The sequence below is a fragment of the Rattus norvegicus genome, chromosome 2 (genome assembly GCF_036323735.1).
Source record: "Rattus norvegicus strain BN/NHsdMcwi chromosome 2, GRCr8, whole genome shotgun sequence".
Taxonomy (NCBI): domain Eukaryota; kingdom Metazoa; phylum Chordata; class Mammalia; order Rodentia; family Muridae; genus Rattus; species Rattus norvegicus.
The window spans coordinates 113648844-113675410 of record NC_086020.1 but is presented as its reverse complement, the minus strand read 5'-3'; the positions used below and the strand labels follow the sequence as shown (position 1 = coordinate 113675410).

Here is a 26567-nt window from a genome sequence, read left to right as displayed (position 1 = left end):
TCATGCAGGGGCCATTCTTCTGACTCTTGATAATGGTTTCTAGAAGAGAGTTCTATTATCAATCTAAACAATGACACATGGTAACAGCAGTTGTTTTAATATCTCGCGTGGCTTCTGTGTGTCAGTAGCTGGATGAGGGTTCAGCTGGAGGTTTACAGTCAGTTCTAGGATTTTCGTTGAGTTGTATAAGAAAACATGACTGAAAAAAACGCTGAGGCTTAACTTGATAACTGAATTTATGAGTGGTTTATTTGAGGTCCACACATGTTCAGGTTTCTTTAACCAGGGTCAGTTTAGGTTGGAGCCTAGTGGGCTCAGCAGTGCGCACAAAGTAGAAACAATGACTTTTCCCGCTCCCTAAAACATCAATAGCCAAAACAGTTCAGTGGTAAAGAAGACAGCCCTATGTGCATGTCTCCCACGAGTGACAGTTGAGTCAGCTGTGTGGGGGCTCAGTGCAGTGACTCTGGCTGTGAACCTGGTTGCTATGGTTTTGTCGAGTCTACAGGCCACCTTTGAGCCAGGGTCTTGGTACACAGCTTGGGTTGGCCTTCAACCTAGGAATACCTCCTGCCACAACTCCCTGTGCACTACCATGCCTGGCTAGCAAGGGATTCAGAATTTGAAAGGAAGACAAGTTCATACCTAGCCTGGAACTCAACATTAGAAATTACTCTTCTTGGCCATAAGGGCAGTACACTGAAAGTGAGGGCCTCGAATATGAAGTATTAAAAACAACTTTTTTTTTTAGAAGTCCTAGATGTAATGAATACAATTTTGTAGTATAAAAATATTTTAAGAACATACACATATAAGAATTGTGCACTGTTAAGTTTATTTTCATTTAATATAACATGAAGTTAACAGACATATTTTAAGGTAACAAATTAGTATAGCTGGAGATTTAACATTCAAAGTTACTTCTGAAATGTAAAACGTACAATTATAATATTCAGAACTTATTATAATTTTAAAGTTTTAACAAAACATTTGCAAGTAAATTCAATAAGTATCCTATATTTAAGACAAAAAATAATCCTAACAAAGTGCCAATGGATTAGACAATGTCCTTTGATCTGTTTTCCTCTAGGGAGGGGGAAGAGTACATGAGAATAGGGAAACAGTCATTTGTTTATCGTGGTTTAGAGATAGTAATGTGAAGCAGTCCTTGTAATAACGATGACCGCTTACTTGTAGTAGAATAACCACGATAAAGAATCAGCTTAAGAGAGCACAGCCACCATCTCTCAGAGGCTCTTCAGACATTGCTCAATAGTTCTGTATCCAGTGTTTTTAAAAGTACAGTTTCAAACTAAGATGACGAAATCCCGCCAGCATCTGGAAATGGTTTCTAAAAACTTCATCTACAGAAAAGAATCTCCCTTGTTACTATAAATAGGCCCAGGCCTGGTTTAAGTGTGAAGAGCAGTGATGGAAAAGTTTGGCAATGATTATGTTTATAGCAGGTGATGGCCTTTTGCACACTGCCCTACAATGCGTCCTCCACATGAAGAAAACATATTTATTAGATATCTACAGCTCTTTTCAGGTATGTGATCTCACTTGGTAGTTAAGTCAGTGTTTGGGTTAATGGAAAAATTAAATTACATAGTGACTTCAAACCCTGTTTCCACAGAACATCTGTGCTCCGTAAGCTAAGACCCAATGTTCCCTCTACAATCAAATAATAATGTTGTTTGTCCAATTCAGAGAATGCATTTCACAGATTTAAGTTAATAGATTCAATTTTAAGATTTGTCTACCATAGTTTAAAAAAAGTCTTTGTTGCCTCTTATTCATCGAAATGTTAACAGAAAAAGGGCTTAAGAACTATGAAATATTCTACTTAAATATTAGAAGATTTAAAAGTTCATGTCAGTATAGTATACTGTCTGTGGAAATACGCCTTGATAGCTTTGATCTTATACTAGACATCCATATTTTCTCATAGCAAGTGTGGATTCAGCATGTAAACATTTTCAGATACCCAAAACAGTATGGAATTTCCTGTCTGCTCTTGAATGTGTCTGAGAACACAGATTCAATGTCTAGGTCCAAAGCTCTCTTTGGCGTCCATGCCAGAAGCGCTCAGATACATCACTAAGAACAGGGCTCCAGTGGAAAGACCCCTGGGATTCTACTCTAGAGTAAAAGCTACAGCAAGATTCCAGTACAGCTGCTACTAATGCTCCCAGACATTTAAAAAAAATGCTTACCAGACAGCTTAAATGTTTTACTAAGAATTTTTATTTGTATGTATTACAGTATCATGACGTGGGAAAAACTTGCAATATATTTGTAGGCAGCTATCTTTAAATAATGACACTTCAGCTCCTAGCACAAACAGCCCTGAGAACAATGCATTTGAATTTCAGCTCAACTAGAAACAATCTAGTCGAGTAGCCTTAAAAGTCAAGAACAAATTCTGGAAAACTTATAAATTAAAAAAACACAAAAATCAAACCAACATTTGAGGCACTACCAGACTACAGTACATTTAATAGTTGGAAGGACTTTGAGAAATGAACAAAGCTATGTGTATTTATACACACACACTGTGCACTAGTGAAAAGCATGTATCCCCAGATTTTCTAAACATCGCATGCAGCGTGTTCTTAAAGATATCACGTCTGGCTGCGAGAGTTTTGGTCACTGATATCAAGCACTGGTATAGACATCTGTACTATGAAGGGGAACAGAGTCAAGAGCTTGGTTACCACTTCAAGAGACTGGCAGCCCCCAGGAGGCATGAAGGATGCAAAGACCAAGTCAAAGCCAAAAAGGTCTGACCTATGTCAGAGGGCACACAATTGTACCAGTGTGGCAAAGTCTTCATGGTGGAAATTAAGCTGTTATTCTAGAACAAAAATGCTCAACCTGTTAATACTGTCTACATGGCAAAGAAAGAAACACATGTGTACAGACACAGACATGTGGTGACGTCTGAATGAACTCCGTTCTCAACATGGTGCCTGGGAAACTGGAGATCTGCTACGAGTACAACAAATACTTGGAATCAACTCTTAGCATTTTTCTGATGTCAAAAGAAGCAATTTCTGTTAAAAAATACATGTTTCCTGCTTCCCTTTAATATAATTTATAAAGCTTTACTAAATGAAATATTATGCTTTAAGAGAAACATCTACTGACTTATGTGAAAATAAACAGTCCTGTATCTTTAAAATCTATAGTTACATGTTGGAGTATGTACACTTATATAGTATTTAAAATTAAATACTTAGGCCTAAGTAGCTTTTGCCATTCAAGGCATGGAGCTAGAGGTACATTGCTCTAATTTATATGTATACTACAATGAAAAATAGAGGTGCATGTGGAGTTTGATAAGTTAGGAAGAAAAAGGGCATGCTACTCCTGGAGAATATGAAATCAAAACACCAGTGTGGCTACTTACTAGCCAGCCAATGACCAGAGAAGAGCAGAGAGAAATAACTTTCTGCAATTCCTACGTACCCCGTCAAGAGGCACTGCCAGGAACACATCCTAACAGCAGAAATCTAAAGCAGCACAGAGCAGATACCTGGGAAGAATTCAGCCTAATTCCTAATTGTGCTTTGCACGTGCAAAAGCTAAAGGGTCACACTAAAGTCAACTGGCGGCAACTTCAATGTTCTTGTGCTTTAGACACCTCTTCCTGGCACGTCTCGTACTGTATCTTGCTTCTTCTCTGGATTGGTTTGTGGAGGCCAAGACAAGATTTAAAACTGCATACAAATTAAGCAACTAAAATCTTGGGATCTTCCATTTGTAATGCTATTTCAAGTTGCTCATTAGATGAGTTACCTTGTCACACATTTTTTCTAGATGGGAACAAAGAGTCCAGACATGAGAAAGGGACCTGAGAGGAGAGCCAGCCTCAGAGATTTGAGGTGTTGTTCAGAGGACTTTTGCTCTAAGTTGTGCTCCAATGCCATGATTGTGATTTTGTCTGTTCCTCACAAGCCTACAACTATGTCTACAATTTTAGACACAATTTACACACGATCCAAAAGTCTAAACAGAATGGAGGGGCATTACCTACAACGCAGCAAAACAATCCAGGTCACAGAACCCTTTCCTACTTATATTTCACATCAGTAAAGAACCAAGTCCCAAGAGATATAAGGTATGCACACACTTAAGCTAGTTTTCACATAAGGTAATCTTTCTTCCATGGTTCACACCTATCACTTTAGAGAAGTGTGCACATATTTAACAAATCAAAGTCAGGAATTCCAAATCAACTTAAAAATTCCTAATTTCAGTCTAATGTTAAAAACGAATTACTTAAAAAATTGCTGGAAGGGCTGGGTTACCAACACCATGACCACTTAGGCATTATGGCTGGAAGTAGTGAGTGTCTCTGCAAAGGTCACTGCTGTGCTGAGGCAGAGGCTGGGACATAGCCAAAAGCAAAAATACAACCAGAGCTCCTTCACTTTGTGTGCTGATTAAAAGGTCTTCAATAAAAGCTACAGCGTTAACCCCTGCTTTGCCTCTACCCTGGTCTTCTTCTCCACTTGGTGAACTTGCTCAGACTTACTCAGCAGTTCTGTTCCCTCCATGTTCCCTGTATGTCTGTCATCACCAACCTGGCACAGAAAAACATGATGAAGGGAATACATGGGGCACCTGGCCACCAAGAGAATGATAAAAAGAGTTGTTTCAAGATGTATGTTTGTCACACAGACCATTTTATAATCTATGACTCTGGATATTAAGTCTGAAATCAGCACAAAGCAATTTGGCTGAAAAGCATGGCACTTCCATTCCACTAGCTGCTACATTGCTGACTTTAAACCCTGGTTTGTTAACCACTTAAGTTCAGGAGTGATTTGCTCAGACAAGTGACATTACTGAAGCTGTTGTATTTGTGTCTTATGGTCACATGATGAAAACCACAGGAGTGTTATAGGAAAGATACTTATAAAATTATACATCTTGGTATATTCATTTAGACTTACTAACTGCCTGCAAACCTAAGCCAGCACATTTTTAAAACAATAAAAACATAACAAAAACAAACATGAGGTTGCTTATGAAGGCCATAGCTTTGGGACAACTAGATCCAGACCCAGTGGACATGCTTGTGCTCAGGGCCCTGCCTATTTGCAGGGCTTTATGGCTACAGCGTATTCTTCACTCATGGCGCACATGACGGACACCTAGAAGGGGAGAGGGCAGGCAGAGTTACTGAGGAGGTCATACACAGGAAAGATGTGTTCACTAAACATGGTGTACTTGACTTGTGAACCTTCTATGTTGAATTGGGAAAGGTAAAATCCACAGAAATTCTCCTCCCCGTCTGCCTGCCATTTCTTATACTCATGGGTGGATCTCCCAAACAGTATGGAGTGCCCTGTCAATCCAGAAGAAAGAAAACAAACCAACCAACAACAGCACCTCCCAAACTTGCTGTCTTCTCTGGTCACAGGTCTTTAAGAGTGTGGAGATCCCTTCAACATTTCAGCAGTGGTTTGAAGTTACAGTTCAGTTTTTGAAATGTATATATTGTGTTTGTGCATGTGAAGAGACAAAGAATCCTTTTATTGAAGGTGAAGAAGCACACATACAGCAAGGCACAGAGAGAAAGAAAGACCCCTCAAAGCAGAGGGGCACCAGGAAGCTGAAGTCTGTGCACAGTCTTTCATGCTAACTTATTCAGGGCCCGAGATGTATGCAATGGCTCGGAGACACAGCCTCCCCATGGCCTTACCTGCACATCTTCACCTGCATTGTACTTCCCTTCGATTTCTTTGCCCAGTTCACCTTCTGGCAGCTTGAGATCCTCACGGACTTCGCCAGTTTCTGTCAGCAGGGAAAGGTAACCATCCTGAATGCATATGAGCTACCAGAAGAAATTACAGGGGCGTACTGATTAGATCATATCCACCTTGATGTGATGTTTACACAGCTCAACTGAAACATATTAGTTTGGATAAGAAAACATCAATACATTAACAGATTTGTGGCATTTAAAAATGCTAACACAGCTTAAGCCTTTAGTACTAACATTAGGGACACAGAGGCTAGCCTGGTCTACACTGCAATCTCCAAGCCAGAAAGCCAGGACTAAATAGTGAGACCCTATTTCAAACAAACAAGAGAAAAAAACCAAACAAACAGGAAAATGCAGGATATGGGCTATACCTAGAAGAGATGTATACCCCACTTCCTGGTACCAGTCTCCTCCCTCTCCCTCCGCACTGACAAGGCATTTATATTCACATACATGATATACACAGAGCTATTCTTTTTTTTTTTTTTTTTTACTTCTTGTCTACTTTATTGGATTATTTTCTTTACCATTCTTCCTCACCCCAATCCCTTCCAACCCACCAAAACTAGGTAAGCACAAAAGAAGGTTAGAGGGGAAAGGGGACATAGGTCTCTTTAGGCTACTTCCTAGGGATTAGGAATGTTGAGTTCCTGGTGGCAAGTTCAATCTTTGTTGTCCTGATATCTCCAACCAGAAATCCATCAGACAACAAAAGCAATCAGCAAACAGCCACAGTGAACCAGCAAGAGCTGCAGCAACAGCAGCAGGGGGAGCAGCAGGGGGAGCAGCAGGGGGAGCAGCAGGCACCTCTCAGGCCTCTGGCATTTATATACCCTCTCAGGAGTCCCAGAATTCCAAACATAAGCTATCTTCAGTTGGCAGAAAATCATACCTTTGCCAGAGCATGAAACAAATCATAGTCAGCTGCTGTGGACAATCTGAAATAGCCCCATATCCCATATCTGGGATCAAAACAAACAATATTCACAAAGCATTTCTGTGTTTTTAAAAGAAACCAAAATTCTCACTACAGGTATCTCGGAACCATTGTCTTGCTCTGCCCCTAGACCATATATTCTTGTGGAATCTAACAGTCTCTTCTCATGCCCTTCCTCTTGTAGTTATAGAGATGGCTGACTGTAAGTCTATTGAGAATACTGAAGAACTTCTGTGTATCCCTGCTGTTCTACTTAATTGAGTCTCTTGTTTGGAAATGCAACTAGATTTTAAGCACATGTAAAGCATTTAAAAAAATAGAATAGATACTTCCTTTCCCCTATTTCCCCTCCCGCTCCTTCTCTGAGAGAGTGGGCCTACCCCTGAGTATCTCCCCTCATCAGGTCTCTGAAGAGTTAGGCTCATGCTCTCCCACTGAGGCCAGACAGGGCAGCCCTGTTAGGAAACAGATTCCACAGATAGACAACAGCTTTAAGGATAGCCCCTGCTCCAGTTGTTAGAAGACCCACAAGGAGACTGAGCTACCCATCTGGTACATATGTGCCAGGGGCCTCAGTCTAAGGGTTTAGTCTCTGACAGCACCCAGGGGTCCTGGTTAGTTGACACTGTTGGTCTTCCTGTGGAGTTCCTGTCCCCTTCAGGGCATTCAATCCTTCCCCCAGCTCTTCCATAAGTGTCCCCAACCTCTGTCCAATGTTACACAGAGCTATTCTTAAGAAAAGTCATGTATTTCACTAAGTTTTAAAATGCTTTAAAAATTTTCCAAATCAGAGAATATAAACCTATCTTCCTTTTACCACCACACACGTGCATGAATATACTGTGAGCAAATTTTCTAGTTAGTGGGCATAAATTAGTTTTTCACTATTAAAGTTATACATTTTATAATTTGGTTACAAGCAAGGTGAAGTAAAAACTTTTGGTTTTCAGGCCACTGCTAACAGATTTTTTTTTTTTTTTGCTAACAGATTTTTAAAAACATTTCCATACATGTAGTATATATACATTATATATAATATATTTTATACATATATAGTATGTATTTTGCTATTTACCCACACTACCATCCTCTGCAGCTGATCTCCATTAGTGAGTCTTCTATTTTTATCTCTTCTTTATTTTTTGGTGACCTGATAAGTTTCACTAGAGTTGCTTATGGAAGCAGAGGTGAGGATTTTTTTAATAGGATCCTGGACACTTTCTCAGTGGCTATATGACAGAAGAAAATGTCTCTCCCTCCACTACTGCTCAGGGACCATCTATAGACCCTCAGGAAGGGGTAGTAGTGATATGACCTTATCTTATGGTAGTGATGAAACAAACCCAGTCATGATCTAACCTGCATAAAGCATATTTTTCATATATAACGCTTAAAAAATTAGTTTTCCTATTTGTGTGTGGCTGTGGGTGCATCTGTGTCTGTACGTGTGTAGGTCACAGAGGTCAAAGTGCCTAGATCCCCTGGAGACAGTTACACACAGGGTGTTGGGAATCGAACTTAGGTCCTGCTCTTAACTGCTGAGCTGTGTCTCCAGCCCCTTGAACAACTCTTTTATTTAGGAGTGAGGAAAACAGCAAGTCCCCACCATCAGTGTACCTACAATTCCGAGAGACTAGGCTGCTAGTGCATATAAGGGAATGAGACATGGGCCCTGATGTGGCCGACCAGAGCAGTGTAAGTCAGCAGACCATCTAGGAGGAGTGTCAGAGTGCTCCAGCATCAGCACCGCTTCACTGATCACGATTCTGCAGATATAAATTTTACAGTGTGGTTACCCCAAGAATGGGGACACACTCTTATGCAAGTTTTCAAACTAATCTAGTATTCATTTTCAAATGTGCCAGTTGTTCTGCTCCTGTTCCTGGATGACACCTGTGGCTTAGTGCTGTCATGTGGGTTGTATTTTTTTTCTGTGGAGCAGTTTGATCATCCTGTCTTTCAAGGCATTGATACTCATTTGGTTTACAAACTGTCTCTCAGTCTGGATCTGCCTTGTTGCCTTATAATTCATGGAATGAGTAATTGGACGAAATGCTATCTAGATGACAGAGTACCTCTGTCCTCAGAGTACCAATCACATCCGGAGGCAAATGTATGTATCCCACTAATGGTGATGCTAACAACTGACTACTAGGGTGGTATCTGCAAGATCTTTATAGTCTAAATATAACTCTTGCTCTTAAAATAGAAGGAAGGAGCCAATTGTGTTACTGTTAAGTCTCAAATATGTTTGTGCAGAATTCTATCTTTCCACACAGCCTTTGGGACTAGAACTCACACAGTGGGTGTACCAGACTCTTGACCAGCATGGTACTAGAGTGCAGCACCTTTTCTTTACTGGAAGGTCTTACTAAAATAATGGAGGGTTACTTGGGAAAATAGGAGATTTCACATCCAGAGTGGGAACCCGGAACGAGCTGTTTACTAGAGTATGAGGAACTATCATGACTATGGATTAGGTACATTCCAAAGGACTCAGGAATTAGCATGATCAAGTTCCCAAGGCCAGTAAGAAAACAACCCATAAATCAATATCATGACAAAGATAATGTACTGAATCTCAGGTGTGTTGCTGCCTGAGTTTACACTAAACTGTCACTGACTTCAGTGGGTCCTGGGAACCTGTCATCTCACAACTGATAACGGGAGAGGGTGAGATGCTTCAGTGGGTAAAGGAACTTACTGCCAAGGCTGGTGATTTGACTTCAATGTCTAGGATTTACCCAGTAGAAGGAGAAAGAACTCCTGTAAGTTTTCTTGACCTCAAAGTTATATCACCATATATGTATATGGCCCTTTTTGCACACATGTATGCGCAAGCACACATACATTTTTTTAAATATTAAAATCTCTGATAATGACAGGCAGAGGGAAGTATTTATGTATGTATATACACATGCATGAGAATGTACTCAGGAGATACACGACCAGGTCCTAGAGGTAAAAGCATAACAACAGATGAAGAGTTTCCATAGCAGCAGTCTGGCTTTCAAAGAAACATTCTTTGTTTCCTCTAAGTGGAGTGAGGCAATGATGTGTGTGTAATAACCTTACAGAAAGAAGTAAGATTCTATGGGGGTTGCATGCCCTTGACCCCTTAATCCCAACTCCTGGAGGCAGGGGTTGGTGGATCTGAGTTTGAGGCCTGCCTGGGTTTGAGCAAACAGGGCTACACAGAGAAAACCTGTCTGGAAAAAAAAACTAAAAACAAAACCCAAGAAAAGTAAGATTAATTTACCTAATACCTGATAGGTGTATAGAATTTCAACTGTGGAGTAGCCCTACGTAAGCAACAACCACAAAGAAGGAAACAAAAGCTAATCTGACTCTGAACTGTCCGTCTTAGAAATACAGAGGAGGGTTGTGGAGACGGTGAGGACGTGCAGTTAGTTAGTAACATCTAGACCCTGAAAGTCTACAGAACAAATGATCCAGTCTCTTCACTCAGACACTGCAGCGAGCTAACGAGGAGGGGAGGGGGATAAGACAGAACTCAGTGCATGTGAGAGAAATTGCAGAACACAGAGTCAAAAGCCCTATACATCAACTTCATTGTGTAGACCTTATTTAGGTCTGCATTAGTTTAATTCACTATAAAGTAGAATCAGTAGCTACCATACTCCCAAAAAGCAATAGAGAGCAATTAGGAAACTGTCAGAATGATGGGGCACTCTCCAGGAGCTAACAATATTTTAGCTCTGATAGTGTGTCTGGCTTTGTTCACAGCCCTTAGCCCTTGGAGACATATAATAAAATAGAGGTAAAATGGTAAGTATCTGAGATTTGCTTCAAAATAACCAAGAGGAAGAGCACATATGAAGAAATAGCAAATGTGGGATACATGCCAGCATGGTAGCACATACCTTTAATCCTGGCACATGGGAGGTACCTAGAGGTTTGTAAGTTCAAGGCTAACCTTAGTACCTGAAGAGATCCTATCTCAAAAACAAACAACCATACCAACAAGGCAATATTACAGAAGAGGAAGAAAGACTGTAAGAGCCAGCTATCTGGGAAGACTGCTGTGTGAAATAGTGTCATCTGGGCATAAAGAGCCTTGCATTCAGGGACTCACAGCAGCTCTGGTTTCCCATGCAAGATCTGCACACCATCAAGTCATCGACACTCTAGCCCAAAGAACTCATGAGGCCCACCTCTAACTGAGAAGCCAGCTGATGGCCACTAGGGAAAAGAAAGCCAGTTTTCTTTAGGTGGACCTTGGTTTCCCATACTCCTATGGATGGTACCCTATGTCATGTGTTTGTGGCAGCACTAACATAATTATATATATACACAATATTCTATCTATCTATTTATCTATCTATCATCTATGTATTTACTTACCTATTAACATCAATCCATCTATCCATTCATCCATCATCATTATCTACCTACCTACCTACCTACCTACCTACCTACCTACCTACCTATGGAAGGAGATGTAAATGGGAGGAGCTGTGGAAGGGGTGTGCCCAGGAGGTATTGGAGGAGAGGGAGTGGATATCATCTAACTCCATTGCATTAGTGTATGACATTACCAAAGAATAAGTAAAATGTTTTTCAAAAGACTGGGGTACAGATAAGGCAGGATTTGTCACATATTGATAAGCATCAAATCTGGCTGATCTGTATACAGGATTTTGAAACTTAGAAAATTCTCACAAAAAGGGTAATATCTAGCTGGTGAGAATGTTCAGCAGGTAAGAGTGCTTGTTACAGAAGCCTGATGACCTATTTGATTCCTGGAACCCCCAGGGTGGAGGGAGAACTGACTCTAACCATGGCACAAGTGTGCATGAATGCGCATACACACACACACACACACACAGAAATAACAAATGAAACAGTAAAATGGGAACAAAAGGATGCAGGATTCTAGAAAGTGGGAGCATGGAAACTACTAGCTGTTGTGAGGCACAGAGGGCTGAGAAAGAGAAAACAGGAAGGGTCGGGGGAGGGGAGCACGAGAGTAGCTACAGACCCTGCCAGTGATGTGCCTAGAAGAAGAACAACATAGAGATGGGGATTATGGGAAGGGTGGTTTTTCCTTTTGCCCGTATTTGTATTATTAATATACTACAAACTGCATGGGAAGATTATCACTATGAGTGGCTACACATTCTAGTCCATCACTGTGCGGCCACCACTGTGCAAGGTAAGACTTCTTTCTGTCCTGGTTTGCCTGCTTCCCCAGCACTCTTTAGCTACCTCCCAGAAGTTACCGGTCCCTGATACAGTGAATTCTTCAACATTATTATATCACCTAAGTAATAAGATACCATTAGCTGGCGTGTTATCTGACCCGGCAAGTCACTCTGTTGGGTGTGCATGATACATGTCATCAGCATGTGGGAAGAACATACATGAGATGACGTGAGCAGGTCCTAAAGCACCGATAGCTTGATATATGGCCTAGACTCAGAAAGCACTTTCTCCCATGCTGACCACTTCTCCCCTGGAACTTACACCAATGTCCTGATGGAGAACTCTCCCTGGCTAGTTGACTGTAAAGACAATGTCAGAATGGTTTCTAGTGGCTATGTATAATATGCGGGACCATGCAGAGAGGGCTGTGAAAAATGGTGGGGGGAGGGGAAACTGTACCATGTGGATTTCTACTGACTATGGGCAAAGAGTCAAGAGCTGGGTTGGAAAGTGAAGGATGCTGAAAAACCACGCCACAGAAATTGTGAGTAAGGTCCAGGGTAGTGGCGTGTGCACAGACCTTTCCAAATGTTAGCAGATGTTCACTGGTGGGTGCCAGCTATATATGTGAGACTCTCCATTAGATAAAAAGGTAGTGAGTGACATTCAACTTTCTGTTATTGCTGCCTCAACCACGCAGCAGGCTCAATGACACAGCTTTCTTTCACTAAGGCTGACAGAGCATGAAGAGCCTCACAGAGGGAATGATACAGGGTCCTGGTGTGGCGGCTTTTCCCTTGCAGGAACAGCTAGTACCTGATCCCACTGCAGAAGCAGGGAGCCTCACTTCTTGCAGTAGACCCAGTCTACACATGGCTTTGCTTTTCCTGTCTGTGATGCTTCTGCTAAGCCTCCAATAGGGATTAGAGTATGCCTCCTCTCTGTTATGGCACCTATTTTCTGAATAAAATACTTGTTTACAGGCAAAGTAATGAGACAGTAAGATGCTGCCCTAAGACGTCAATGGTTCACGAATTCCACCTCTACCAAAACTTGCCTACTGGATTGACCTTGAAGACTCATTTATGGCACCTGCTGGGTAATGTGTGGGCCTAGGGTTCTGTATTACAGATTACAGTTTATTACATGCTGCTTTTTTTTTTCCTGTAAGTAGAACACACTGACGTTGCAACCTATCATGGCTTTTCTGTTGTTGTCCTGTAGCACATTTGGTGCTTCTCCCTAAAATATGGGGCTCTTCTGGTTTAGTGGTTTTCCATTCCCAGAGAAAGAATGGTTCTATGAAGAACATGAGATATTCACAAACACATTAAAATGATGAAAAGACTTCAAAGCACAGGCAAATCACAGCATCGGTATTTTCTTTATTACTACTATTTTAACAACAAGGCTGATGTCTTGACTTACATCCCTAGGAGTGAGACCCAACTCCTGGGAATTGGCCTCTGACCTCCACATGTGTGTGTGTACATGCAGGCACACCAAGTGTCTAACCTTCACATGTGTGTGCGCCCACTAACGCGCATGCGTACACAAACACACACACAGTGTCTGACTTCCACATGTGTATGCATGTGCGCACATGTGTATGTGTGCATGCAGGCACACAAATATACTAAGTGAAATAAGTGTATAATCTGGATTTAAAAGTCATAGCTCTGGCAATCCACTGATCACCTGAAGATCTGTAACGCACTTTCTATTTCCTATACTAAGCAGTTTTCCCTGTGAGCAGTGGGCTTCAAACGACAGATAAAAGTGCAGCAGATCCAGAAAAGATTGAATTTGGAGTTAAGTGTACAGCAGTACAGACATTAAAAAAAATATGATTCCAAAGAAGAGGCCAAACAAGCCATTTCTCATTTAACAAATTGGGAACTCCCTCCAAGGGTCTGAAATCATTTTCTATTTTATACTACCACAGAGCCCCAGACAATTATAACTTCTTTTGAGAAAACTAATGAAAATTAGCAATTCGAATCTGAGCCAATCTTGGAATGGGAGTCAGGAGACACACTTTCTTGCATCCTGAACTTATTTTAAGTATACACAAATTACATCTGTAAATATTAACATATTTTTCTCCCAAATCTTTTATTTTTTAAATTATTAAAATGAATAGATGTTCACAATCCACTTTGGCTGGCTGCCAAACTGGCACTCAAAATATTGAATTCAGCAGATGCAAAGGAACTGCACGTAGCCAGATAATAACAGAAGCAAAGATTTAACAAAGGCACATGGATAGAAGAGTGAAGATCACCAGAGCATAATAAATAAACCAGAAAGCTCACAGGACCGATTCTAAACGAGTGACCAGAAATGAATATCTGCCGGCCATTCTGTAAGAGGGGAGCTGCAGTCCTGAGTCCTTCCCAGGAGCCTAGAGCAAACCTGTGAGAGCTTTGATTCCACTTCCCAATTTTATGAAGTAAAAGAGACAAGAAAGGTCAAATAACTGGCCAGCCGAGGTCACACCATAGTAAGTCCCAAAGCAGAGACCTAGGTCCAGCGGCCTGACCGTCACCATCCATGGCTATCCACTCTGCCATGTGGACTTCCAGGGTTGGGACTGGAACAAACTAAGCAAGGCGCCTTCTTGGGTGCATGCCCGAGAAGACACCCAAACACCTCAACCACAGAACAAGGAAAATTTAAAATGAGAATACAAAACTCACATGACAAAACAAAAATCTGAGACGGAGACAGGATGGCAATCTTTAATTCTCCTTCTGCCCAAGGCTAATCTGTGGTGGGCATTGTTTTAGACTGAATGTGCTTCACCTCTGCACAGGAGCTGAGTATGCTGGGGCCTTATGAAATATCCACATAAAATCCAAACCAAGTAGTCCTCAATGGTTCATTAATTTGGTAATAATAGTGAACTCTGATGTAGCCTGCTGAAACATCCAACAGGTAGAAGTGTGGAATAAAAACTACACATGGCTTTGCTTTTCCTGTCTGTGGTGCTTGAATATAATGAATACTAAGAGCTCACAAATCAGGATGAGAAAAGAAGCCCATTTTGGCCAACGTAAATTCTATACTTAGCCTTAATCTGACATGTTACTCTTACACAGTGCTACACTGAAAAAGGTGTATTTAACTAGTGTTTACTGAGCACATCTAAAGCCAATGATCTAAGAATAATGAAAGTAGGATTCTGATATAGGATACATGAAGCAGAACAAGAACTTGTTAACGCACATCTACTTATGGGCACATCCAACCCACATATCACTCTGATTTGTAGATGCAAAGGCAGAGGTTTAGAGAAGACAAATACTTTGTAAAAGACCATCTAGCCAGAGAGTGCCAGAACCAGTTCCAAGCCCAGATCCACTTGACTCAAAATGTCACTTTCTTTGGTGTTTGATATAAGTATCAAATTATTCTAAATTTTTACAGATTTAATACAGAATACAGAATTTAATCGGCACTGTGAAAATATAAAACTATTCATCAAATTAAAACTAGAAAAATATGTCTACATTGTTTTTACATTACAAATTTACATTATAAGTCATTGAGTAAATGCAGTTGATACCAACCTTCTTAAATCTTTCTGGTTCTCCTGCCTCTAGATGCTACATTTAAAATTTCTACTTATACTTGTTTATCTAGTGAATGTTCATATGCGGGTATGTGTGTTTCATAGCTCAAATGTGAAGAACAGTTCTCTCTTTCTGGAATTGAGCTCTAGAGTCAGGCTTGACAGAAAGTACCTAACTAAGCCATCTCACTGGTTCAATACAACATTTTTAAAATGCAGGAATAGGAATAGAAATGAGCTAGAGAGATAGCTCAACTGTAGGTTGCTTGCCTAAAGCATGCGCAAGGCCCTGGGTTTGACCTCCAGTACAGGATAGCCAGGCACGAAGATGCAGTGGACAATCTCAGTACTCATAGGCAGAGGCAGGAGGGTCAGAAACTGAAGATCATCTTTGGATGAATACTGAGTTCAAGGACAGCCTGAGATATATGGTCCCCTAGTTCACAACAAAAAAGGCACAAAGTATTAAAAACAAAACAAAACAAAACACTATTCCTCTAATCTGTAAGGTAAGTGGAGTCTAGTAATTGGTAAGGTACGTACTCTATAAAACTACTCTCAAGTCTTGTCAAACTACTACTAAGGAGGGTGTTTACACACTTCTGAAACACTGTTCAGGAAATCAGTACTTACTTGATAATCATTTCTCTTAATGTTTGGAACATCCATGTTGTGAGTGGAAGGACAAATATCTTCATATTTTTTGCCAGTGAAAATGTCAATTCCAACAAGGTGTACCTAAGAGAGGCAGGAAGGGCAGGAACATGTTTAATCTCTGTCAGCTATGTCACTCCCGACGCTGACTGTAATGGATCCTATCACCTCTCTCCAAGGTCGTCTCACTTTCTTTAAAAAAGTTGCAGTGGCACAGAACTGAGATTCAGTAAGTACCCCAAACCAGAACAGTTTCATGGCATCCAACTCCCAACACACTACACATCTCAGCGCTTCAATTACGAGAGTCCACAGAAAGTGAAAACCAAGTCTCTTAGAATTATAAGAACAGGCTTGTTTCAATGAAACAAGACGTTTTAGAGCACCAGAATTCAAAAAAGTTTTAGTTTCCAGTTAATGAGACATTCTAAGGGACCAATTAAAGGATAGTTTTATTGGGAGTAATGCCTGATCATTCAAGAGACCAAGGGAAGAAAAAAGTTATTTTAAATATAGAAATCTTATGATGTAGAATGGAATACATAGGATCTTATCCAAGAAGCCAAAGAGTGACCTGGAAGCGCTTACCTTGGCATGACCATGCTTCCCAGTCTTGGAAGTTGACATCTCCACGATTTTGCATGGACGCCCTTTGAGCACCACGAAGCCGTTTTTGCGCAGGGCTGAGCACTGCATAGGATAAGTGCTGGAAGCCCCTGCATCTCCAGTAGTGAAATCAATTTCGTCTGCCATGGTGGGCTGGGGAGATGTGTGGTTTTTCTGAGGGAACTATGCGAAAAGTTTGTTTGCTTTTTAATAACGGGCATGCAGGCGGGTACGTCTCATTTTGAAGACGGATAACAAGCCGAGCATCACTAGCCCGTTATTTTGGCATTATAGGACACCCACTCTGAGTGGTGTATACTTTGCCATTCAGGCCTCTGAAAACTTTTCCAGCCCTTGGTGGGAGGTGGGGAGGGAGCCGCAGAAGAGCTCGCCGGAGAGTGAAGGCGACACCAGCGCCGGGTCGGCAGGTCCGGTCCCCACCACCCTATCACAAGAAGTGCCGCGACCTTCCTGCGCCGGGCTGCCGGGCCCGGTGCCACCCTCCACCCCATCCCCACTGCCAAGGCATCAGCCAGGCCGCAGGTCCGGGAAAGACTGGGACACGAGCACCCGGCCGGCTGCACCTGGCCCTCAGCGCGCCTAGGACCCGCAGCGGCGCCGCCCTGGTATCCCGGTTCGGCCCAGTGGCGAAGGGCCCGAGCCCGGCGGTCCCGCGCTCGTCTGCCTTCTAGTTCCCAAGCATCTCCGCTCCTCCCCTCGCCCGGACCCCAGCATCACCAGCTGCGTCCCCCGCCCCGCCGGCCCGGCCCCTGGTCTTCACCTTCCGGCCCGCACCGCAAGCCTTTGCTGCGTCCGCCCGGTCCCTGCGGCTGCGGCGGCGCTGGCGGCCGCGGCTGGTCCAGGAGACGGGGCGGGGCCGCCACGCTTCCCACACCCGGCTCCCCGCCCCGGCCCGCCCCGCCCGGGCCCGCCCCGCCGCGGCTACACTTCCGGGATAGGCCCCGGCCCGCCACAGGCCCCGCCTCCAGATCTTCCATTGGCTCGAGGTTTTCTGAGGTCCCGCCCAGTCACGTGAAGCTCGCCCTGGCAACCCCACGTGCTGCGGATTAGTGCACTTCCGGCGTGCAGAGCTGCCTGCAGTCGACTGCTTGAAGCTTCGCTGAGTTCCCGGGCGGGATGCATCCTTATGTTCAGTTCCGGGCCCAGTTGACCTTGGGGACGACCATTAGGACCAGGTAGCTCGCTCTGGGCTCTAGCACGCGGGTGCATGGATGCTGTCCTTTAATGGTCTTCAAACTCTCAAGTCCCGCGGATTTTGCAAGAGTCCCGTGTGTCGGTGGAGTGGAACTTTGACTCAAGCTTCCGGTACAGCTTGCGGCCCTCCTTGGGGGTTTGGAATCCATGCTTGGAGCTCGAAGTTGTGGTGTGCTGTTTCATGACTCTGCGTTGTAGTTCCTCAGGACTCCAGAGGCCCTATGGTGAGGTGCTGGTGCAGCTGGAGAGTCAACAGTGTACCTAGGGGCAGGAAATCCCATGTGCCCAGAGACTTTATGCTGCCCTTTGATCTTCTTGGCGTCTAGGTGCCCTAGAGTTTGGAGTTTTGTTGTGGTTTGTGTTGTTAAGGAATAAAGGCAAAGATTCCTGAGAAGTGTGCTTTCCGATCATAGCTTCATCTCTCACCTTGGAGAGAATCAAGGTAATGAACTTACTACCCCACACCGCAGTTCGTGTTGTTCAATAATTGCTGTCTTGTAAGCAAATCTAGTCTCATACTCATGTATACGTCTATACAGAACACATTTCACTTGTGTTGTTTAGAAGCAATAAGCACATGGTTTCCGTAAAGTAAACTCTGCCTCTTGTTACTCTATGGAAGAGCCAAATTATAACTCCAGGCTTCCGAGTTCCCTCAGCTTTTCCTTACTTACACTGCCTAACTTTTCCCTGTTTTTGTTGTTATTACTGCTGCTAATACTTAAAAAAGAATTACAGAGTGTACTGTTTTATCTCCATTATTTAATCTTGACTACTAAAGTTTTTGTTTAAACTAAGGTTAATGTTAGAATTTATTTGAAATAAGGTTTGGTTTTCTACGAGTTTTGAAAAAGAAAATCAGTTATACAATTATCTTCCCATAATCAAGATAGAGAATATTTTCGCATTCCAAAATTCTCTGTGCCTCTTGGTCATCGGCCCTGTTTTCCACCTCTACCTTACACCCAGCCAGACCTTCCCAATCACTAATAGTTACTCTTATCCTCATTTTTGAATAATGGGGAGATTACACCCAGCCAGACCTTCCCAATCACTAATAGTTACTCTTATCCTCATTTTTGAATAATGGGGAGAAGGCCAGGACAATGAAGCAAGTTGCCCCCAATCGTATAGCTCGTCAAAGTCAGCCAGGATTAAAGTTGAAATCACTTCTTTGTCTGCCACCATATTCACATAAGATTTGTATGCATACTCAAATGACTATTAATTCAACAAATACAGTGACTTCTCCTGAGGTCTCTAGAACACTGAAGTAGCCAATTCTGAGCCCTTGATTCTAGGAGAGTCACAGTCCTAGATTCCTTATACGTTCCTTGGCCAAATCTCCATGGTGAATGAGTGATTGTCATGTTTAATTCTATTAGAGGCACTTTATTTCGTATGTGGTTTTTTTTTTTTTTTTCTCGGAGCTGGGGACCGAACCCAGGGCCTTGCGCTTGCTAGGCAAGCACTCTACCACTGAGCTAAATCCCCAACCCCTCGTATGTGTTTGTTAACAGTGGGTGTGTGGCTGATAGCACTACAGTGTAAGCCTAAAGGTATTTTATCTACACACTTCTCTATTTGGCACAACAGAACCTTGTGCATAGGAACACCAGAGAGCTTCTCAGCATAGTACTTGGGGGCATTTTAAGCAGGGAAATCACCCACAGGGTGCATAAGGTGCAAACCAGAAATCAAAGCTCTCACAAGCATAGTAAATATACCAGAAAGAACACGTATGTGCAGTTCGATAGTTGAAACCATCAAAGAGAACACTGCTGTGTTTGGCCTCAGCTCAGATCTCTGCACAGGCACAGACAATGCAGGAAGCATGTTCTGGATATTTTCTTTTGGTTCTTTATGCAAAACCACAAGTGTAGAATTCAAAAATAGTGAGCTTTGAGTATTTTTCATTCATTCATTCATTCATTCATTCATTCATTATAATTTATTGACTGTTTATTTGACCATTCTTACTTCTGGAGTTTCCAGAAGGGTATAGCAAGCCCCTTGTCCACAAGCTGCTCGCAGTCTGTCTGTCTAGTAATTCCCAAAGATGAATAGTCCTGACATGACATGGAACACTGACAAAAGGAGCTCCTCCTTTTTAGCCTGTGTGTCGGTCAGGGGGAATCCAAGGCAGTCTACATGTAATTTTGAGTTTCCTACAGATAGGTTAAAAGGATTTTTAAAAGCTGAAATTAAGCCCCGTTAATATGTTTAGTTTAACCTAATCAATATGTTCAAATATTCTTCCACATATAACTATAAAATTATTTACTAAGCTATTGTACATTTTTTTTAATTAGTACTAAGTTTTTACAATCTGGTGTATATTCTTCATTTAACATCTACATTCGCAGTAGCCACATTCTGGGTTTCACTGCAAGCTGTATGTGGCTGGTGGCTTGTCTGTGGACATCATGGGTTGGAAAGTATAACTATAGCTTCTCTGGAGGGGATGATCTAATTTGAGATTTGAAGTTTGGGTAGAAGCCAGCAGTAAGAAGTGGTAAAAGTTTGGATGAGCAGTTTCTCCCAAAAGATAGACAGACTGAGACCCTGGATCCTCAGCTGGTGGCACCATTTTGGGAAAGTTCTGGAAACTTCAGTGGGTGGGACCTGACTGGAGGAAGAAGACCATCAAAGCTGTGCTTCTGATGTTATCTTGTCCCATGCATCTTCCTAGTTTCTCTGTTTCCTGACCGTAATGGGGAGAAGATGCTTTCTGATACAAACTCTCAGGCCATGATGCTGTCCAAGACATGGGGCCAAACCATGAGCCCAAAGAAGAACTTCCTCCCTTAAGATGTTTATGTCAGGCATTTGGGCCACAACAGTAGAAAGTTAGCACAGCGGGTGTTTAGAAAATGCATTAAACCAAATGCGGTGGAGGTTCAAGAGGCCAAATGACAGAATCATGGTTTTATCTTGCACTGCAAATGGATTAGCATATACTGTAAAGAGATGGGTGAATTTTTTGTTCTAAGGGCAGTGAATGCTAAAGTAACACAGATGATGAAATGATAACCTTTTTTTCTTTATTTAGAAAGGCCCCCCCCCCTTTTATAGGGGAGAAAACTAGTAGAAGTGGGGAATTAATTACAAATAAAATAAAGTTAATTTTGTAAATAAGTTGTGACTGTGAAGATACAGAATCAAGAGAGTTTTCAAGGGAAGAATGGAAAAGCAGTCATAATTGAATGTTGGAGTCACAGAGTGTAAAGAATTAAACTAAGACACTTGGTTATGGCATTCATATACCATCCACTGACATGGAAAATTCAGAAGAAGCCAATTTCAAGGAGAACAGAGTTCACTTTGAGGGAAAGTGAGTGAAAATTCATGTGGGACGTGGGATCTCCAAAAAGGAGATACACATTGGCGAGACATTGGCGAGCGTGTGATGGTGTGAACCTTAAAGTTGTAGCATAGCTTGACCTTCCTTGAACTATCTTGGCATAAGGAGGTGCAGTTGTCTTGGTCCTTCTGTTGCTTGATGGAACAGTATGATCAGAAGCAACTTGAGGAGGAAAGGGCTTATTTCAGCCTGCAGCTTCTGGTCTGTCAACCCAGGAAGCCAGGACAGGAACCTGGAAGCAGGGACTGATGCAGAGGCCATGGAATAGTTTACTGGCTTCCTCTTCATGACTTGCTCAACCTGTTTTCCTTATAGTACTTAGGACCACCAGCCCAGGGGTGGCACCACCTACACTTATCTGGGCCCTTTCACGTTAATCATTAATCAAGAAATATGCACCCCTGGCCTGCCCTCAGGCCAATCTGATTGGGCATTTTCTCAATTGAGGGTCCCTTTCAAAAATGACTTTAGCTTGTGTCAAATTGATACAAAATTAGCAGATACAATGAACCCTTGTCAATATGACACATCACTATTCAGCTAGAATCTTTCCTTTCTCATTTGTCCCCAAGACGGCATGTTAATATTAATATCACAACTTTAAAGGTCCCATAGTCCTTAAAATTCCAAACTTTTTTTAAAAAGTTCAGTCTTTTAAAAATATCCAAAGTCCCTTTTAAAGTTCCGTGTTTCCCTAAAATTTCTACAGTCTCTCTAAAACTCTTAAGTCTCTTTACAAGTTCAAAGTCTCTCAGTTGTGGTCTCCTGGAAAAATCAGAATCAAAATGTTTTTACAAGTGGGGAGGACCGGGGTATAGTCACAATCAGAGCAAAATAAAAATCAGCATTATGAGAAGTTCCGTGCTTAAACTGGGACCTGCTGGCGACCTCTTGGCTCTCAAGGGCCGAGGTCGCTTCTGGCTCTGTTTTCTGCAGCACACCCAGCTTGGCTCCTAGGGTCAGCCCAGCACCACACCTGCTGCTGCTCTTGGTGAGGGTTCTATAGTTTTTGGCATCTCTAAAATGTCGGAGTCCCCGCTGCACCAATAGCCTCTCATGGGCCATCTTCAGGGACTCAGACCCTGCCACATGGTGCTAACCTCAACTCCTTTTCATGACTATGGTTTTTACTGTGCCTCTCTCTGCACCTTCACCATTGGCCTGCCCTGGTTTCCTATGGCGACAAGCCTCAGCTGTTCTCCATGACCCCTTCCTACCTTCAAAATCAGTACCATGTGAGATACTCTTAACCCTACTAAGTTCAGCTGCCAGAATGAGATGCAACTTTGACGGTCTCTGGACCATAGCTTCTGAGGGCTGACCGTGAGGAGACACTTTCCAGATAATTTCAGTGGACCCAGCAAGGCAAAGGTTTCAATGTTAGTGGTTCTAGTCTCATCAAATTATTTAGGTCTAGGTGACTAGAGCCAGAGTCTTATTTTCAAGATATCATATAAATAGTGCTGAGACAGTCTTTGATACCTCTGAAACTTTACAAGCCAAGACTCCTTATTTCCACTGTCAGCCTTCTTATCCCTTGGGTTCCCATAGACCAGTCCACTGAGCTCTGAGCACTAGATGGCTTTTGTGTCTCAAAGTTCAGTTGCTATCATAGTCCTCCCCAATAACATGGTCAGGTCTACCACAGAACTATTCTGTGACCTCATACCAATTTATATTTCTGTGATAAAACTCCATGACCAAAAACAACTTGGAGACGCGAGCATTTATTTTAGCTTAAACGTCCCAACATCATAAAAGAGCTCAACAGTGACCTGGAGGTAGGAAATGAAGCAGAGGCCATGGTGGGGAGTGCTGCTTACTGGTCTGCTCTTCACGTGTATTCAGCCTGATTTCTTATGGTACCCAGAACTACCAGCCCAGAGGTGGCTCTTCCCACAGTGAGCTGGGTTCTCTCAATCATCAACGAAGAAAATGCACCACTGGCCAGTCCAGTCTCCACTGTTCCAGGGTGTGTCGCAATTGAGCTTCCCTTTTCTCACACAACTTTAGCTTGGGTTGACATTAAAACTATCTGGTGCAACAGTGAATACAAGAAGAGAACCTCAAACAGTGCCCTGACACGTTTAAAGGCTATCCAGAGGAAGAGTGCGTTCACCGTGATGAGCATGGTGACTTAGAAGAGAAAGCCCTGACCTGGGCTTCTGGCTCCAGAAGGCGGAGTGAAGACATGGTGGCAGAAACTGTTGAGAACTCACGTCCCAAATCCAAGCAAGAGGCAGAGAGCTCACTGGCATGAGTCTTGGGTGTGCTCAAAGGCCGCCCTAGTAGCACACCATGTCCAACACTCTTCCTGATATTTCACAAACAACATCTGGAGACCGAGTTTCCAAACACTATAAGTTAATGGAGGTCATTCTAATTCAAACCACCACGTTAAGAGAGTAAGAAACCATATTGAATTTCTTTGGTGGTAATCTATTTATTTATTTGAAACTGTAAAGTACTTTATTAATTTACTTTTGAAAATTAATTGATTAATTAATTAATTTACATCCTCACCGAAGTTTCACCTCCATCCTCTCTTCCCAATCCTTCCCCTGACCCACCCCGAACCATCCACTTCTCCGTGTCTCTTCAGAAAACGGAGAGCCTCCTGTGGATATCAGTTGGCCTTGGCATATCAACTTGCAGTAAGACTAGATGCATCTTCTGTCAAGGTTAGAAATGGCAGCCCAGTTAGGGGAAAGGGTCCCAAAGGCAGGCAACAGAGGCAGAGACAACCCCTGCTCACATTGTTAGGAGTCCCACATGAAGACCAAGCTGCACTGCTGTCCCACATCTGCTTTTTCCTGGGGGTAGCCAGGCACACTGCGTACTGAGCTGGACTGGAGGGAGGGAAGCTTAGTCAGGCACCGGTAGGTGCTGTGCAGGACCTCAGTGGGCAGCGAGGGCGCATGCCCTGAACACACCCTGGAACAGCTTTGGAGAAGTGTCTCATTTATTGTGGAGGAGAAAGGAATATTTATGTCAGGGTCTCTGGGGCAAGGTTTGTGTACCCATGTACTCATCTATACACTCAGGAGTTGTGGGGCTGCGGAGTGTGCTTGAGGGGAACCTTAATAAGCTCAAACAAGGAGATAAATTTATAACTGTTGGGGTAATACATTCTTACTGAGCTGATGGTGGGGAGGCTGGCTTTATGGAACCAAGTTGGGAGGAGAGAGGTAGCCAACTCCTCCCGTCCTCATGTTTGAGGTATCCAGGGTTAAAGCTCCCTCACCTCTTCCTCTGTAGCCCTGTGCCATTATTGTCTCACATGTACAACTGTGACATATCCGGTTCGGGCTCTGTATTCTCCATTGCTGGGAGTCTTAGCTAGATTCCTGAAAGTTTCCTTTGCTCTAGGTTTCTAGCTGGTCTCAGAGATGCGCCCCCCCCCCCCCCAGCCCGGTTGTCTCTCCCAGTACTCTCTCCCTTTGTCCTCCCCTGACCTGATCCTTCCTATCACCACCTCCAGCCCCACCCAGTCCCTTCTCTCCATTAACTCAGGACATCTCTCTCTCCTTCTTGGTGAGATTCATGTATCTCCCTACCCCTTGCGCCCTCCTTTCTGCTTAGCATCATTGGGTCTGTGGAGTGTAGCAAGGCTAGCCTCTATTTTACAGCTAATATCCACTTGTAAGGGAGTACATACCATGTTTGGCTTTCAGGCCTGGGTTACCTCACTTTCTTAGTTCCATCCATTTACCTGCAAGTTTCATGATGTCATTGTGCTTAATAGCTGAATAGTATTCCACTGTGAAAATGAACCACATTTTCTTTATCCATTCTTCAGTTGAGGGACATCTACATTGGTTCCAGTTTCTGGCTATTATGAATAAAACTGCTATGAACATAGTTGATCAAGAATCCTTGTGGTGTGGTGGAACATCTTTCGGATATACATCTGAGATGCCAAATCTTTTAAGTTCAGACTCCATTTTAGAGAACCTGGCTTAAATTTGAATTCAGGTAAACTTACAGGCTGGTACCTAACATTAGTTTCCAAGTCATGCCTCAACAAAACCTGAGCCTATAGCTCCAGTCTCTAGGCTAATCCCCAACAAGACCAGCGTTTCCAGGTTTCACCCTCAACAAGATCAGCTTCTCCAGGATAATCCCTCAACCAACCCGTACCCCCAGGTTATAAGCCCACCCCTCCCCTGGTTACAACCACCAATGCAGAGGAGGGCAGAAATTAAGTTTATGACGTGACTCCCAGCATCAGCCAATTACGATAAAGCCACACTAGCTTTCCAATTAGATGCTTACACATGTACTCCTTGCCTGGTGCTTACTATAAAGCCTTGTCTTGATAGATATTCAGGGCTCCCCCACCAACAAAACCATCCTGCGTGAAGGTGATTGTTGCAGTTTGTTGCAGTTTCCTCTCCAACCCGAATCGGCCAGTACAAAGAAAACGCAACTCAATTAATATGAAAACAATCTAGCGTCTAGATTGGGCAGATCCACCCTACACTGTCCTATTCCTAGCTCCCAAATCCCTCATCCCTTGCACCTTTTATTTGCCAGGTCTCCAGCTTCTCCTTCTCCCATGACAACTCTCTCCTCGCTCCTTTCCTTTTTCCTCCCCTGACTCCTCCCCCTCCTGACTCCTCCCCTCTCCTGACACCTCCCCTCTCGCTCCCGACTCCTCCCTCTGCCCAAATCTCGAGCTCTTGCCTTTATTTTACAAATTCAGAGAGAACTCCAAGGCAAACCACAACATTTCCCCCTTTTTGTCCAGTTAAAAAACCTTTTCCCTATACATATGTGAACTAAGTATTATTACCATTCTGCAATTTATAAAACCAACAATACACTTACCACCCAGTCCATCAATTTTGTTCATTAACCATGTCATCTATACTAAAATCTATACCTGACTATATCCTGGTTCTAGATCCTATGCCACCTGAAAACCACCCTAACAGATTTATCATCTTTCTCAATACTAAACCGCTTGGGTTGTCTATGAGACTACCAGTCTCCAACCACATCAGAAATCCAAGAATGATTAATATTACCTGAAAATATGGGAAGCACAAAACATGGCTTCCAAGCTTAGCCAATTTATAGAGACTGCTGATCACCTGGACAGTCCCCCTATTCCTTAATATGTCGGAGCATCAGTCTTCAGCCTTCTGGCCCAGGATCATCTGACAGACCTTTGTAATGCAGATTTTGAAGGGCTGATCACCCTGCCTTGGCAGAGATTATCAGTCGACTATTCTGCATAATTTGTCCTTTTCTGGACAGTGTTTTGTCTGTA

General features: G+C 42.8%; 1 protein-coding gene across 2 annotated transcripts; it reads right to left on the bottom strand.

Annotated features, from left to right (window-relative positions):
• Positions 1 to 812: 812 nt before the first annotated feature.
• Eif5a2 (eukaryotic translation initiation factor 5A2) lies at positions 813 to 18663 on the bottom strand. 2 transcript variants are annotated; one of them, XM_006232231.5, is made up of 5 exons: positions 17495 to 18663; positions 16696 to 16866; positions 16087 to 16191; positions 5714 to 5845; positions 813 to 5162 (listed from the first exon to the last, which is right to left on the bottom strand). In XM_006232231.5, the coding sequence occupies exons 2-5, from the start codon at positions 16858 to 16860 to the stop codon at positions 5103 to 5105; spliced, it is 462 nt and encodes a 153-aa protein (XP_006232293.1). In that variant the 5' UTR covers positions 16861 to 16866; positions 17495 to 18663; the 3' UTR covers positions 813 to 5102. The 2 variants fall into 2 exon arrangements, with proteins under 2 accessions (XP_006232293.1, NP_001094167.1); NM_001100697.3 differs by having other exon boundaries at positions 16696 to 16896; positions 17495 to 17577.
• Between the last annotated feature and the right edge of the window lie 7904 nt (positions 18664 to 26567).